General features: G+C 46.8%; 2 protein-coding genes across 2 annotated transcripts in view; both read left to right on the top strand.

Moving 5' to 3' along the window:
- CHRNA7 (cholinergic receptor nicotinic alpha 7 subunit) overlaps positions 1 to 14172 on the top strand; it is an 880272-nt gene that overhangs the window by 157163 nt on the left and 708937 nt on the right. The window lies entirely within an intron of this gene.
- Positions 2561 to 3252, top strand: LOC126957906 (ubiquitin-conjugating enzyme E2 C-like). The gene has a single exon (XM_050795845.1). It carries the CDS (start codon positions 2854 to 2856, stop codon positions 3250 to 3252), a length of 399 nt encoding a protein of 132 aa, XP_050651802.1. The 5' UTR covers positions 2561 to 2853.

Here is a 14172-nt window from a genome sequence, read left to right as displayed (position 1 = left end):
CGGGAGGCAGAGGCTGCAGTGAGCTGAGATTGTGCCACTGCACTTCAGCCTGGGTGACAGAGTGAGCTTCTGTCTCAAATAAAATAAAATAAAACAAAATAAAATAAAATAAATAAATTATCTAGTCTCTGGTATTCTGTTTTTTTATTTTGTTGTTTGTTTGTTTGTTTTTTCTTTTTTTTTTTAGACAGAGTTTCACTCTTGTTGCCCAGGCTGGAGTGCAATGGCACGATCTCGGCTCACTGCAACCTCCATCTCCCAGGTTCCAGTGATTCTCCTGCCTCAGCCTCTCGAGTAGCTGGGATTACAGGCGCATACCACCACACTCTGCTAATTTTTGTATTTTTAGTAGAGACAAGGTTTCATCATATTGGTCAGGCTAGTCTCGAACTCCTGACCTCAGGTGATCTGCCTGCCTCAGCCTCCCAAAATGTTGGGATTACAGGCATGAGCCACTGTGTCTGGCCTTCTGGTATTCTGTTATAGTGGCACAAAATGAACTAAGACAACGTTAAATGATCCGATTATATAAAAAGGTTGTTAAAGTGTATTAAAAAGCTAACAAACTTTACCTTTTTTTTAAATGACAAAGTGCACATTCAACACACAAGGATACAGGGAGCTTGTGAATAAGAGGACTAAAAAAGATTTACTGTGCAAACACTAACCAAAACCCACCTCTCTATATAAAAAGGCAAAATAGAGCTTATGACAGAGCCTTGCTTCTAAGTAACTCAAGGTTTAAAGAAGAATTGCAATTAAAAATTTGCACTTAATTACATAAAAGCTCTCCATATACTGTATATCAAATCTTGTTGGAAGCAGCTAAAGTTGTACTTTAGAGGATTTTTTCAGCCTTCAAACATATAAAGAAAGAACAAAGGCTGAAAGAGCGATTATCTATTCGAAGAAATTAGGAAAACAAAATATCCATTTGAAGAAATCAGAGAAAAAGTATATTACATTTAAAGAAAGTAGAATGAAAGACACGAGGATGACAAGAACAGAAATTAATGACATAGAAAAAAACAAAAATAAAAGGAATCGACCAAAGCAAAAGTTGCTTCTTTGCAAAAATTAATGAGATGATATACCTTTAGTAACAGTGTTCAAGGACAAAAACAAAGAGTGCACAAATAGCACTATCAAGAATGAAAGAGGACCATCACTATCAATCCCACAAATAATAATACGAAAAGTAGAGAACATACTGAACAACTCAACCCCCAAAACTGTGAAAGATAGTTAACTGAAAAAATACTAATTACAGAAACATACATAGTAGAAATAGTACTAAAGAAATTTAATCAGTAAGCAAAATTTTTTTCTACAAAAATTTTTGTACAAAGCTACCATGCCTTTCCTAGCAGGATCTATGTATTAGACCATTTTTGTGTTGCAATAAAGAAGTGTTCGAGAATGAGTAATTTATAATGAAAAAATATTTTGGTTTGGTGTGGTGGCTCACATCTGTGATCCTAGCAATTTGGAAGGCCAAGGCTAGAAAATCCCTTGTGCCCAGGAGTCGGAGACCAGCCTGTGCAACATAGGGAGACCCTGTCTCTAAAAATACATACATATATATAAACATAAATAAGAAAAGAGATTTAATTGACTCACAGTTCTGCAGCTGTACAGGAAGCTTGGTGCTGGCATCCTTTTCTAGTGATGGCCTCAAGATGCATACAACCATGGTAGAAGGCAAATGGGGACCTGGTGTATTACATGATGCATCTCCCCAGAAAAGGCTTGAGAGGCCCCCAGAATCCCTAGTTGAGTGAAGATCTTTCCTTGTATGAAGCCAGGCCATAAAGACTGAAGTGGTACCTGTTTTTCAAAAGCACAAATCTCAGTAAAAAATAATAAGGCATATGAAGAAATAGAGAAAAATGGCCCAATCAAAGGAACAAAATAAATATCTAGGAACTGACCTTAAACAAAGAGATCAATTAACGACCTGAAAAAGAATTCAAAATAATTGTCTTAAAGAACTTCAGTGTGATACAAGAGTACACAGACAGACAACTAAAAACAAATCCAGAAAACAATGTATTAACAAAGTGACAATATGATCAAAGAGACAAAAACTAAGGAAAAAAAATATCCAGAGCCGAAGACTGCAATAATTGAATTATAAAATTCACTAGAAGGATTCAATAGACAACTTGATCAAGCAGAACAAAGAATCAGTGAAGGTGAAGACAGATAATTTGAAGTGATCAAGTCACAGGAACAGAAAGAATAAAGAATTAATAAAAGTGAAGAAAGCATAAGGGACTTATGAAAAATCATCAAGCCTATCAATGTACATGTTACAGGAGTTAAAAAGAAGAATGAGAGCAAAGGGCAGAGAGCTTATTTGAAGAAATAATGGCCCAAACTTCCAAATCTAAGGAAGAAAATGGACATCCAAATTCTGGAAGCTCAAAGGATGCTGACTAAGAAGAACCCAGAGATGCCCACACTGAGACATATTGTAATCAAACTATCAAGGATAGTTTGATGTATCAGAAGTCAAGGATAAAGAGGGAGTCTTGAAAACAGCAAGAGAAAAGCCACTTGTCATGTACAAGGGAGCTACTATAAGATTATCAGCTGATTTCTCAGCAGAAATATTATAGGCTAGAAAGGAGTGAGATGTTATATGCAAAGTACTGGAAGAAAAAAAACTTTTGTCAACCAAGAATATTATAACCAACAAAACTGTTCTTCAAAAATGAAGGAGAAGGCAGCCAAGTGGTCTCCCAAAACCACAACCCAGCTGCCACTAGCATCGTCACCACCCATAAAAGAACTGAGCTGAGTGGGGGTGCTGCCCAGAGTCCTGTGGGCAGAAGATTATAGCAGGAGCTGATGACCCTCATGATGTCTGGTGACAAAGGGATTTCTGCCTTCCTTGAATCAGACAAACTTTTCAAATGGGTAGGGACCATCCGTGGAGCAGTTGGCACAGTATATGAAGACCTGAGGTATAAGCTCTTGCTAGAGTTCCCCAGTGGCTACCCTTACAATGAGCCTACATTGAAGTTCCTCATACCCTGCTACCACCCCAACATAGACACCCAGGGTAACATATGCCTGGATATTCGGAAGGACAAGTGGTCTGTACTGTATGGCATCAGGACCATTCTGGTCTCCATCCAGAGTCTGCTAGGAGAACCCAACATTGATAGCCCTTTGAACATGCATGCTGTTGAGTTCTGGAAAAAAGCTTCCCACAGCTTTTACCTGCAAGAAACCTACTCAAAGTAGGTTACCAGCCAGGACCCCTGACCCAGGCTGCCCAGACTGTCCTTTTTTTTTCTTTTGAAGTGGAGTCTTGCTCTGTTGCCCAGGCTGGAGTGCAGTGGTGAGATCTCAGCTCACTGCAACCTCCACCTCCCAGGTTCAAACGATTCTCATGCCTCAGCCTCCCGAGTAGCTGGGATTACAGGCACCTGCCACCACACCCAGCTAATTTTGGTATTTTTAGTAGAGACGAGGTTTCACTATGTTGGTCAGGCTGGTCACAAACTCCTGACCTCAGGTCATCTGTCCGCCTTGGCCTCCCAAAGTGCTAGGATTACAGGCATGAGCCACCACACCTGGTCTCCCTGCCTATCTTTGTGTCGTCTTTTTAAGTTTTCCTTCGATGGTCTGTCGTGTCTGTGATTTCTGTATAGGACTCTGTATCCTGAGCTGTGGTATTATTTTTGTTTTGTTTTTGTCTTTTAAATTAAGCCTTGACTGAGCCATTGTGATGTATATTAAATAAATACATTTTGATCATTAAAAAAAAAAAGGTGAAATAAAGACCTTCCCAGAAAAATAAAAGCTGAAGGTGTTTATCCACACTAAACCTACCTTACAAAAAAATGCTAAAGGGAGTTCTTCAAGTTGAAACAAAAGGACACTTGACAGCAACACAAGGGCATAAAAAATATAAAGCACTCAGTAAAGGGAGGTATATGGAAAAGTACAGAATCCTATAATATTCTAATGGTGGTACATAAATCACATCTAATTCTGGTATAAAATTTGAAAGATAAAAGTATCAATAGAACTATAACTATCAAACTATGTTAATGAACATAAAATATAAAAATATGCAATTTGTGAAATAAATAACATGAAGTAGGGGGGATGTAAAATGTTGTATGTAACTCATATTAAGTTTCTGTCAGTTTAAAATAAATGGCTATAATGATAAGGTATTATACTTAAGCCCCATGGTAGTCACAAAGGAAATATCTGTAGAAGATATACAGAAGAAAATGAGAAAGGAATCAAACATGTCACTAAAAAAAAATTAACAAAACCTAATGAAAGGCAGCAAGAAAGGAAAAGGGACAAAATAACTGCAAGGTATACAAAAAACAAACAAGAAAATGGCAAAGTAAGTCCTTTCCTGTCAGTAATTATTATATATGTAAATCAAAAGAAATAGAGGGCTGGGCACAGGGGCTCACACCTGTATTCCCAACACTTTGGGAGGCCGAGGTGGGCGGATCACCTGAGGTCAGGAGTTCGAGACCAGCCTGGCCAACATGATGAAACCCCATCTCTACCAAAAATACAAAAAATTAGCAGGGCATGCTGGCGTGCACCTGTAATCCCAGCTACTCAGGAGGCTGAGGCAGGAGGATCGCTTGAACCTGGGAGGCAGAGGTTGCAATGAGCTGAGACCGCACTGCTGCACTCCAGTCTGGGTGACAGAGCAAGACTCCATCTCAAAAACAAAAAACAAAAAAAAAAAAAAAAAAAAGAAAGAAAAAAGAAATAGAGAGTGGTTCAACAGATTTTTCAGAACCTCAAGACCCACTCACCTTAGATACAAAGACACATATAGGCTGTGTATTAGTCCATTCTCACACTGTTATGAAGAAATACCCAAGACTGAGTAATTTATAAAGGAAAGAGGTTTAATTGACTCATAATTCTTCATTACTGGAGAGACCTCAGGAAACTTACAATCATGGTGAATGGCAAAGGAGAAGCAGGCACCTTCTTTCTAGGGTAGCGGGACGGAGTGAATGCAAGCAGGGGAAATGGTAGATGCTTATAAAACCATCAGATCTTGTAAGACTCACTCATTACCATGAGAATATGGGGGAAACCGTCCCCATGATCCAGTTAACCTCCACCTGATCCTGCCCTTGACATGTGGGGATTATTAATATTCAAGGTGAGATCTGGAGAATCGTAAGGAATGGCCCAAATAATTTTGTAAAAGAGAAACAAAACTGAAAGTCTCACACTTCCCAATTTCAAAATATATCGCTACTCTGACACTAATCAAAATAGTATGATACTGGCATAAAGACATATAGAGTAATAGAACATAAGAGAGATCCCAGAAATAAATCCTCACATATGTGATCAAATGATATTTGATGAGGGCAAGACCGTAACCAAAGCCTACTTTCTGGAATAGTACCAATGCCGGTGTGGAAGATCTGTGGGCCTTATCGATGAATATAAAGATTTCAGTGGCCGGGTGCAGTGGCTCACACCTGTAATCCTAGCAATTTGGGAGGCCAAGGTGGGCAGATCACCTGAGGTCAGGAGTTTGAGAGCAGCCTGGCCAACATGGTAAAACCCCATCTCTACTAAAAATACAAAAATTAGCCAGGCGTGTTAGTGCATGCCTGTAACCCCAGCTACTTGGGAGGCTGAGGCAGGAGAATCGCTTGAATCCAGGAGTCGGAGGTTGCAGTGAGCTGAGATCGTGCCACTGCACTCCAGCCTGGCCAACAAGAGTGAAACTCCATCTCAAAAACAAAAAAAAAACCCTAAATGCCTTTAACAGCACCCAAGTCACCTCTTGAATGCTTTCCTGCTTAGAAATTTCTTCCGCAAGATACCCTAAATTATTTTTCTCAAGTTCAAAGCTCCACAAATCTCTAGGGCAGGAGCAAAATGCCTCCAGCCTCTTTGCTAAAACGTAACAAGAGTCACCTTTACTCTAGTTCCTAACAAGTTTCTCATCTCCATCTGAGACCACCTCAGCCTGGACTTTATTGTCCGTATCATTATCAGCATTTTGGGCAAAGCCATTCAACAAGTCTCTGGGAAGTTCCACACTCTCCCACATTTTTCTATCTTCTTCTGAGCCCTCCAAACTGTTCCAACCACTGCCTGCCTTAGCTGGGACCAGCCACCTTCCAAAGTAGAGACGGGGAAAAGTGTCGATCTCCTGACCTTGTGATCCGCCCGTCTCGGCCTCCCAAAGTGCTGGGATTACAGGCTTGAGCCACCGCGCCCGGCAAAATTTGATTCTTAACCTATATCATCTATAAAAATTAACTTAAAAAAGATAATAGACCTAAATATAAGACCTGAAACTTTAAAACTCCTAGAAGAAAATACAGAGGGAAAGCCTCCTGACATTGGACTTTGCAATAATTTCCTGGATATGATACAAAAAACACAGGTAATAAAAGCAAAAATAGACAAATGGGACTATATCAAACTTACAACCCTGTGCATCAAATAAAACAATCGAGAAAGTAAAATGCAACCTACAGAATGGAAGAAATATTTGCAAACCATTTGATTGGTAAGGACTTAATATCTAGAATATATAAAGAGCACTTACAGCTCAACAACAATAAAAACATATAACCTGATTTAAAAATGGACAGAGGACTTGAGCAGACATTTCTCCAAAGAAAATATATGTGATGGTTGATTTTATGTGTCACCTTGACTAGAGGTGACACATAAAATTGCCTCCCAGGTTCAAGCGATTCTCCTGCCTCAGCTTCCCGAGTAGTTGGAATTACAGGCATGTGCCACCATGCCTGGCTAATTTTTTTTATTTTTAGTAGAGATGGGTTTTTACCGTGTTAGCCAGGATGGTCTCTGTCTCCTGACCTTGTGATCTGCCGCCTTGGCCTCCCAAAGTGCTGGGATTACAGGCGTGAGCCACCACGCCTGGCCTGGCCAAATCTTAAAAGCATAATCTTGAGAGAAAGAAGCCAGGTCTCGAACCATGCATACACTGCACGATTCAATTTCTATACCCTGCGAAGGCTTGCGGATGCGCCCTTACCATTTAGGGACACTTGCTTATGTGGTCAACTATAAAGCAACTGAAGGAAGGAAGTGTTGACTGGGAATGCCAGGTGGCAGAGATCTGGGGAAGGCCACGGGGATGGAGGAGGTGTGATCCAGATGGATGCAAGTGGTGGTTACACAGGTGTTTGCTTTACGATAACTTGCTAAGTTGGACATTTGCATTTTAAACGTTTTTCTGGATGTATGTTATATCTCACAATAAGGAGGAAGACTAGAGAGAAAGGAAGAGAGAAATCAGAGCACTTATAAAAACCTTTCATGTCGTTTTGCTGAAAAAGGAAGGTTGCTGGAAGGGGAAGTGAAGTTGAGATTTTTTTTCCTGTTTTTTTTTTTTTTTTTCTGTTTAATGCCATCTCCCCCTGCCCCTTACGTCCTTGTCACCAAGCTCTTATCAGGAGCTCTTGCACTGGAAAGGGAGTTTCTTCCTGACCACCTCCCTCGGCTCCCTGTTTTCCTATCCAGACATGGCCTCTGCCCTCCATGGAAGGCTCCATACCAGCCAACTGGACCACACCTTCTCCTCTACCTGGTCATTTTCTTTCTCTGTCTTCCTCTCTCCCTCTATTCCTCCCTCCCTTCCTCTCTCCCTCCCTCCCTTCTTCTCTTCCTCCCTTCCTTCCTCCTTTCCTTTTCTTGTTTCCTCCCTTTTCTTGCTTTCTTTCTTGTTCTCTTTCTCTTTCTTTCCGCCCTTTTTTTTTTTTTTTTAATTTAAATAAGGTCTTACTCTGTTGCTCAGGCTGGAGTGCAGTGGTGTGATCACTGCTCACTGGAGCCTCAATCTCCTGGGCTCAAGATATCCTCCTGTCTCAACTTCCTGAGTAGCTGGGACTATAGGCATGCACCACCACACCCAGCTAACTTTTAATTTTTTTTGTAGTGATGGGGTCTTGCTTTGTTGCCCAGGCTAGTCTTGAACTACTGGGCTCAAGTGATCCTCTTGCCTCAGCCTCCCAAAGTGCTGGTATTACAGGCATGAGCCACTGCACCTGACCTGGTCATTTCCATTGAAAGTTGGATATTGTAGGCCGGGCGAGGTGGCTCAAGCCTGTAATCCCAGCACTTTGGGAGGCCGAGACGGGTGGATCACGAGGTCAGGAGATCAAGACCATCCTGGCTAACACGGTGAAACTCCGTCTCTACTAAAAAATACAAAAAGCTAGTTGGGCGTGGTGGCAGGTGCCTGTAGTCCCAGCTACTCGGGAGGCTGAAGCAGGAGGATGGCGTAAACCCAGGAGGCGGAACTTGCAGTGAGCTGAGATCTGGCCACTGCACTCCAGCCTGGGTGACAGAGCAAGACTTCGTCTCAAAAAAAAAAAAAAAAAAAAAAAAAAAAAAAGAAAGTTGGATATTGTGAATTTTGCCATGTTGGATGCTGGATATTTTTGTATTCTTTTAAATAATCTTAGGCTGGGTGCAGTGGCTCATGCCTGTAATCCCAACACTTTGGGAGGCCGAGGCGAGCGGATCACTTGAGGCCAGGAGTTCAAGACCAGCCTGGTCAACATGGTGAAACCTCATCTCTACTAGAAATACAAAAATTAGCTGGCATGGTGCCACATGCCTGTGATTCCAGCGCCCACTGCACTCCAGCCTGGGCGACAGAGTGAGACTCCGCCTCAAAACAAAGCAGAAAAATAAACACTTAAATAACCTTATGTTTTTTTTTCTGAGATGTAGTGAAGCTACTGAGAAACTGTTTGATCTTGCTGGGTCTCGCTTTTATGATGTGTTAGGTGGGTGTGGAGCAGTGCTTAGTCCAGGGCTAAGTTTAGGCTACCCACTGAGTACTGGAGCCAGTGGCCAGTGAATCAGGAGTTGTGCGTTCTGGCTGGTGGGAGCCTCCTGGGAGCCCCAGCTGCTGTTCTTTACTTCCATATGGTGGCTTTTCCCTGGCCGCAGGCAGCTTCTTCACACGCATGAGGTGAATAATGGAGGAGACTCTTTGAAGATGTCCAGGGCTCTGTTTTGCCAGCTCTCTCCTTTTAGGTCCTCTGTCCTGCAAACTCTAGCCACCTTGATCTCCCTGGACTGTCAGCTGTGTTCCCTTTGCCTAGGGAGTCCACTCTCTTCCACCAGGGTCCCCCCTTCCCCAGTCCCTGTCTACTCTGCAGCCTGTACATGCGATCAGGGCAGTGAGCCAGGGCCGTCAAAGGCCTCACCTGTTTCCTACCTCCCGTTCTACTGAAGGCTATGGGCTAGGATGCCCGTCCAGCCCGTGGGCTCAGACTACAGCACCTTTGTGGGCCCCAGGGAATGTCGTCTCAAAGATACCCCCGCCCTGAGAGCCCAGCCCTGTGAGGTCTCCCTGATCCCTTGGTCTGGAAGCAGTGGTGCCCCTGTGTGGGCTGACACTGACTGGCCACTCAGGCTCCGTGCAAGGGACGTCAGTCTCACGCCAGTCCCTGGCAGCTGAGGCCACAGCTGCCCCACAGCCGCTCTTGCCCCTCCTGCAAAAGGAGTAGTTTGCCCAGCTCAGGGTCTTAGCTGCCCTCACCATGCGAAGAATCTTCTGGCCCCAGACCACCAGGAGACACATTTCTTTTTTGAGCACCTGCCAGATGTAGGAAATCTTTTGTAGAACTAAGAGAAGATGCAGAGAGAACAGCCAAGTCCTACCCCAGAGAGATTCCCAGCTGGTGGAGGGTCAGAGGCCTGCCATCATTGTCACTGGCGGTGTGATCATTCACACAGCACAACACTGGTGCCAGGCTCGTTGCTTTGCCTGCACACAGCCGGACATACGGCTGCCCACACAGTCAAATGCAGGGTCAGCGATGGCAAGGGACAGAGACTTGCCAGGAGAGCCAGGAAGGTGCACAGAGGAGGTGCCATGGAGCTGGCTCAGGGGATGGGCAGGCCTTGTATAGACGACTGGGAAGAAGGGCCGGGAACCAACAGCACCCCCCAACGGAGGTTCAAATTGGGTACTTGCCCCCAGTTGAGCCAGAGTGGGGATGTGGGAAGGCTTGGAAAGCAGGAGAGGCTGTGGATGGAGGTGCGAGAGGCTTGGAACTGGGTCTTTGCTATCTCAGGGGCGTGGAAGGGACTTTTGAGTTTGAGAATGACGTGTCGGGAGCTCCCTGGTTCCGCAGGGCTGGACCTGCTGGGGCCTGAAGCGGGTTAAGAGCAGAAATCAAGAACAGGTTTGTTTGTGAGTCAGTAGCTGGAAACATACCGGAAAGCAGGCTTCTTGAGCCCCCCTCCTTCCTCAGCCCTGTGGACCCGGCAGCGGCCCACACCTCCCTGCCCCGGCGGCAGCCCCCACCAACGCTGGCCCACAGCAGCTTTCGCTTAACCGGCCTGACTCCAACCCCAAGGCCATGGAGCAGCACGCTGGGCGCCTTCCTGCATGGGCGTCCACCCTTACTGCTGTGTCTAGACTGCAGACACAAGTGCTGGCGGGGGCCGGGGACCGGCCAAAACTAGGGCTGAAATCATGTTCAAAACCACAGTCAGGGCGGACTTGTCAGAAAATATTCCTTTCCTTGAGCCGTCGCAGCTCAGCCTCCTTGAATGACCCCAGCCACTTCCTTCCTGTGTGTATCTTACGCACGCTAAGGAACGGGGCGGGTGCAACATGTGTGTTTTTACTTCTTTTAAGTTTTGTCTATGTTTTGTCCTTTCAACGTGTTGTAGCCTGTGGGGGTGGGGCTGCTTCCGAGGGGCCTTTGTCACTGTAAGGGACACTGGGGACAGCTCGGGCTTTCCCTGCAAGCTGAAAACCTTTGGTTGTGAGAATGACTAGGAGGAGGGTCTCTCTGGGGTCATGCTTAGGACCCTTCACAGGTGGCGTGTTTAATCTCAAAATGGCCTCAAGAGGCTCTCGATCTTTTACAAGTAACAGACAAGGAAGGTGATCGGGGAGGCTGGAGAGCTTGTCAAGGTCATGGACCCATGGCTTTCTGCCCCCCAGGTCCAAGCTCTTTCCTGGACATCTGCAGGCAATGTCGACACGACCTCCAGTGTCTGCGGCGGGCAAAGGATGTGTCTCCACCCCCAGACCTTCCGATCCCGCGCTAAAAGTGTCCCTCAGCCTGTTTCCTGAGAAGCCCAGGGACTTTTGGCTTGCTACTTTTTCTTTCTCTTGAAGTAAACAGAATAAAAGAGAGTTGCTCAGACGTCTTTGGCTGTGACCCACAGGAGATGATGCAATCTCCACGACACCCCCACATGCATGTGTATGCACAGGCGTGTACAGATATCTAAAACCGGCACCAACTTCACAAAAACACTCACCCTTATGCGAGACACATTCACCCTACACTCATCCGCCATCTCTACAGAAAATTAAAGTATACATTCATAGCTGCTGTATGCATGCGTGTACAGATGTATGTACATTTATTCATGTATGTGTGTAACTGATACTGTGTTCATGAAACACTCACCCTACATGTGATACACTCCTATTTTCTAGGAATCGCCGCCCACTGAGCTTATGTCCAAACTTTAGTGGATCATGGTCTAAGTCTGGCAAACACTGAGCAGGGAGGAGTCATGCCTGCGGGCCCCAGGAGTTCCTGGATTTAGGTCCTGATCACTCTGCTCCACCCAGTGGAGCAGGCACATGCACGCCGCCCATAAGGAAAAAGGGAAGGAAGGAAAGGAGGGCGGGGAAAAAAGGAGGGAGGGAGGAGGAGGAGAAGGAGGGAGGGAGGGAGTACCTCCACCATCATAGGCAGGACCTGTGACAGCTGAACAGGGCCAGGCAGCTAAGCACCACTCTGGGACTCTGGGGTTTCTTAGGGGATGACGTGTTTCTGGGGTCCAGGTAAGAGGAGCTCAGGGTGACGCCTCCAAGGATGTGAGTCCATGTGGCAGCCGGGCCCCTTTGAGCCCCTCTGTGTCCTCGTATCCTCTAAACGCAGATGATGGTGAGAACCCATGCCCAGCCCACACTCGGCCCATCTCTGGGAGAGTGTGGTCACCACAGCACTTGGTGTGGTGGGAGGTGCACAGGGTGGAGGTGCTTTGCATTCACGTGAGACTTCTGGCTCTCAGCTCATCCCATCCCCAGGGCCTGGCATGAGTGGGGCGAGGGTGGGTGGGAGGGCGCAGGAGGTGGGAATGCCATGTACTGCGCACTGCTCACTTCACCCCTCGCTCGCCCTGGTTGGGGTCCCAGACCAGGAAGCTCTGTTCACAGAGGTGTGGCCTGGGGCTGCTGCACTGCCCAGCAGGTTGTGGGGCCCCTTTACTCCACGCTGTGTGACAATGTTACCTTTCTGGAAAGAACTCGACCAGCCCCCTTTCGCTAGACATTACCGCAGACAGTAGAGAGAACTAAATATCCAGCCAACCCTCCTCCTGGAGCTCAGGCCACCAGGCTTCAGGGACTCGCTGCCATCCTCACAGGCTCAGATCCCTGCTGCAGAGTCAGTTGGTAACCCCTGGGGGTGGGGTGTTCGAAGCGCAGGCTGCCCCCCGGACGCGTGGAACACCAGCCCTGACTGCCAGGATGATCGAGGTGGACTGACCTTCCCCTGGGCACTTTCATGAAGTGTGGGCATGGGCATGACAAGTGGCCACTTATCATCCTTCCCTGCGAAGACTGGGCCAGGCTAGAGATGGACCCCAGCAGTTTCATACCCACCAAGGCCACTGGGAGCTTCCACGTAGTCACTGCCAGGAGTGGCTGCTGGCTGGGGAGAGGATCCTGGAATGCCAGTCATCGGAGGCCCTCACAGGTGACTGGGAATGTGGAGCAGCAGCAGGGTGCCTCTTCTCTGCCATGTCTTATGTTGGGGTTTGCTCTGGTTCCCCTCGCAGCCACTTATAGCTCCCCCAGTGACGATGCGGCACTGCCGGCCCGAGGTCTGCCTCACGGCCTAAATATCTGTGGGGTGGCGTGCAGGGAGGGGTGCACCCCAGAAAGCAGTCCTGGGATCTCCCTTTCTACCTTAGCCTTTCTTCCCATTGGGGGCTTCCTCCCATGAGTGTTGTCAGGTCTTAGCAAATAAAAATATAGGATACCCAGTTACATTTGAATTTCAAATAAAGATTTGAATAAGAGTTTAGTATAAGCACATCCCAAATGTTGCATGGGTGTTCCGCATTTTTTCTGGCAGCTGTACCTGCTAGACCTTGGGTTATGTGGTTGGGTCTTTGGACGTGACATCTGCACGGGCTGGGGGCTGAGGCTGCTGGCCGGGGTGAGCCAGGGCGGGCCGCCAGGCTGCAGAGCCTGCATGCAGAGAATGGATGTGAGGAGAAGGGGCCGGAGGAACCAGGCCCTGCAGGTGCAGAAGAGAGAAGCTGCACACGCTCCCAAGGACCTGAGAGCCCTCACGTGGGTGGGCCGTGGTCTCCTGTGGCCTGCTAGGAAATCCCCCTCCATCTGAGTTCACTTGAGAAGGTCTCTGTTTCCCAAACCCTGTCCCCCACTGCACCCAACCCTGCAGTGAGTCACGAGGAGCTCTCCCGTAAGGGGCAGAGGAGGCTCACTCAGTGACCTCTGTGCCACCCCACATCAGAGGAGATGGGGCTCTCTAGCGGTCCTAGGAGCACCTCATTTCTGTCACATCCCCACCCCTGGGCTCACAGGACATGAGCTTGAAGGGAAGTGGGAAGACTGGGCATGAGAGGGAAGGGCCAGGATAGACACACCCCCAGTAGAAGGGCCTGTGTCTTCCTCCTCCCACACAGAGGCCGGGTAACTTGCTTTTTTTTACTAACACGTTGACCTTAGGGGAAACGGGGGCCTCACCAAAGGAGGGCTACTAGTGGGTCAGCCTAGCTTAGGAGAATTCTGTGTTGGGCTTTGCAGCCAGAGAACGATTAGTAATTGGAATTTTTAATGTATAACTGAGGATATGGCTCAAGCTAGGTGAAACAGAAAGAGGACATGTATCGGCTGTGTAGTGGGTGGTAGCTTCAGGCACAGTTGGTTCTAGGAGCTCAAGTTGGATCTGTGTTCTCTCTCTCTTTCTCTGTCTCCACAATTCTATTCTGTTTCCCTGCTTTTTAGGCTTCATCCTCAGACCAGCTCTCCCAGCAGCAAGCTGATCATCAACAACTCCAAGGTCAGAGAAGCTAGAGCTCCCAGAGCAGAGAGCTCAAGAAAGTCCCCATGGTCTTTCTGACTCCTCCCCCTTGGGTCATGTGCCCAGCCCT

Source organism: Macaca thibetana, chromosome 7, assembly GCF_024542745.1.
Source record: "Macaca thibetana thibetana isolate TM-01 chromosome 7, ASM2454274v1, whole genome shotgun sequence".
NCBI classification, from domain to species: Eukaryota; Metazoa; Chordata; class Mammalia; order Primates; family Cercopithecidae; genus Macaca; species Macaca thibetana.
The sequence above is the reverse complement of the archived record's forward strand: the minus strand, read 5'-3'. Positions and strand labels throughout refer to the sequence as shown.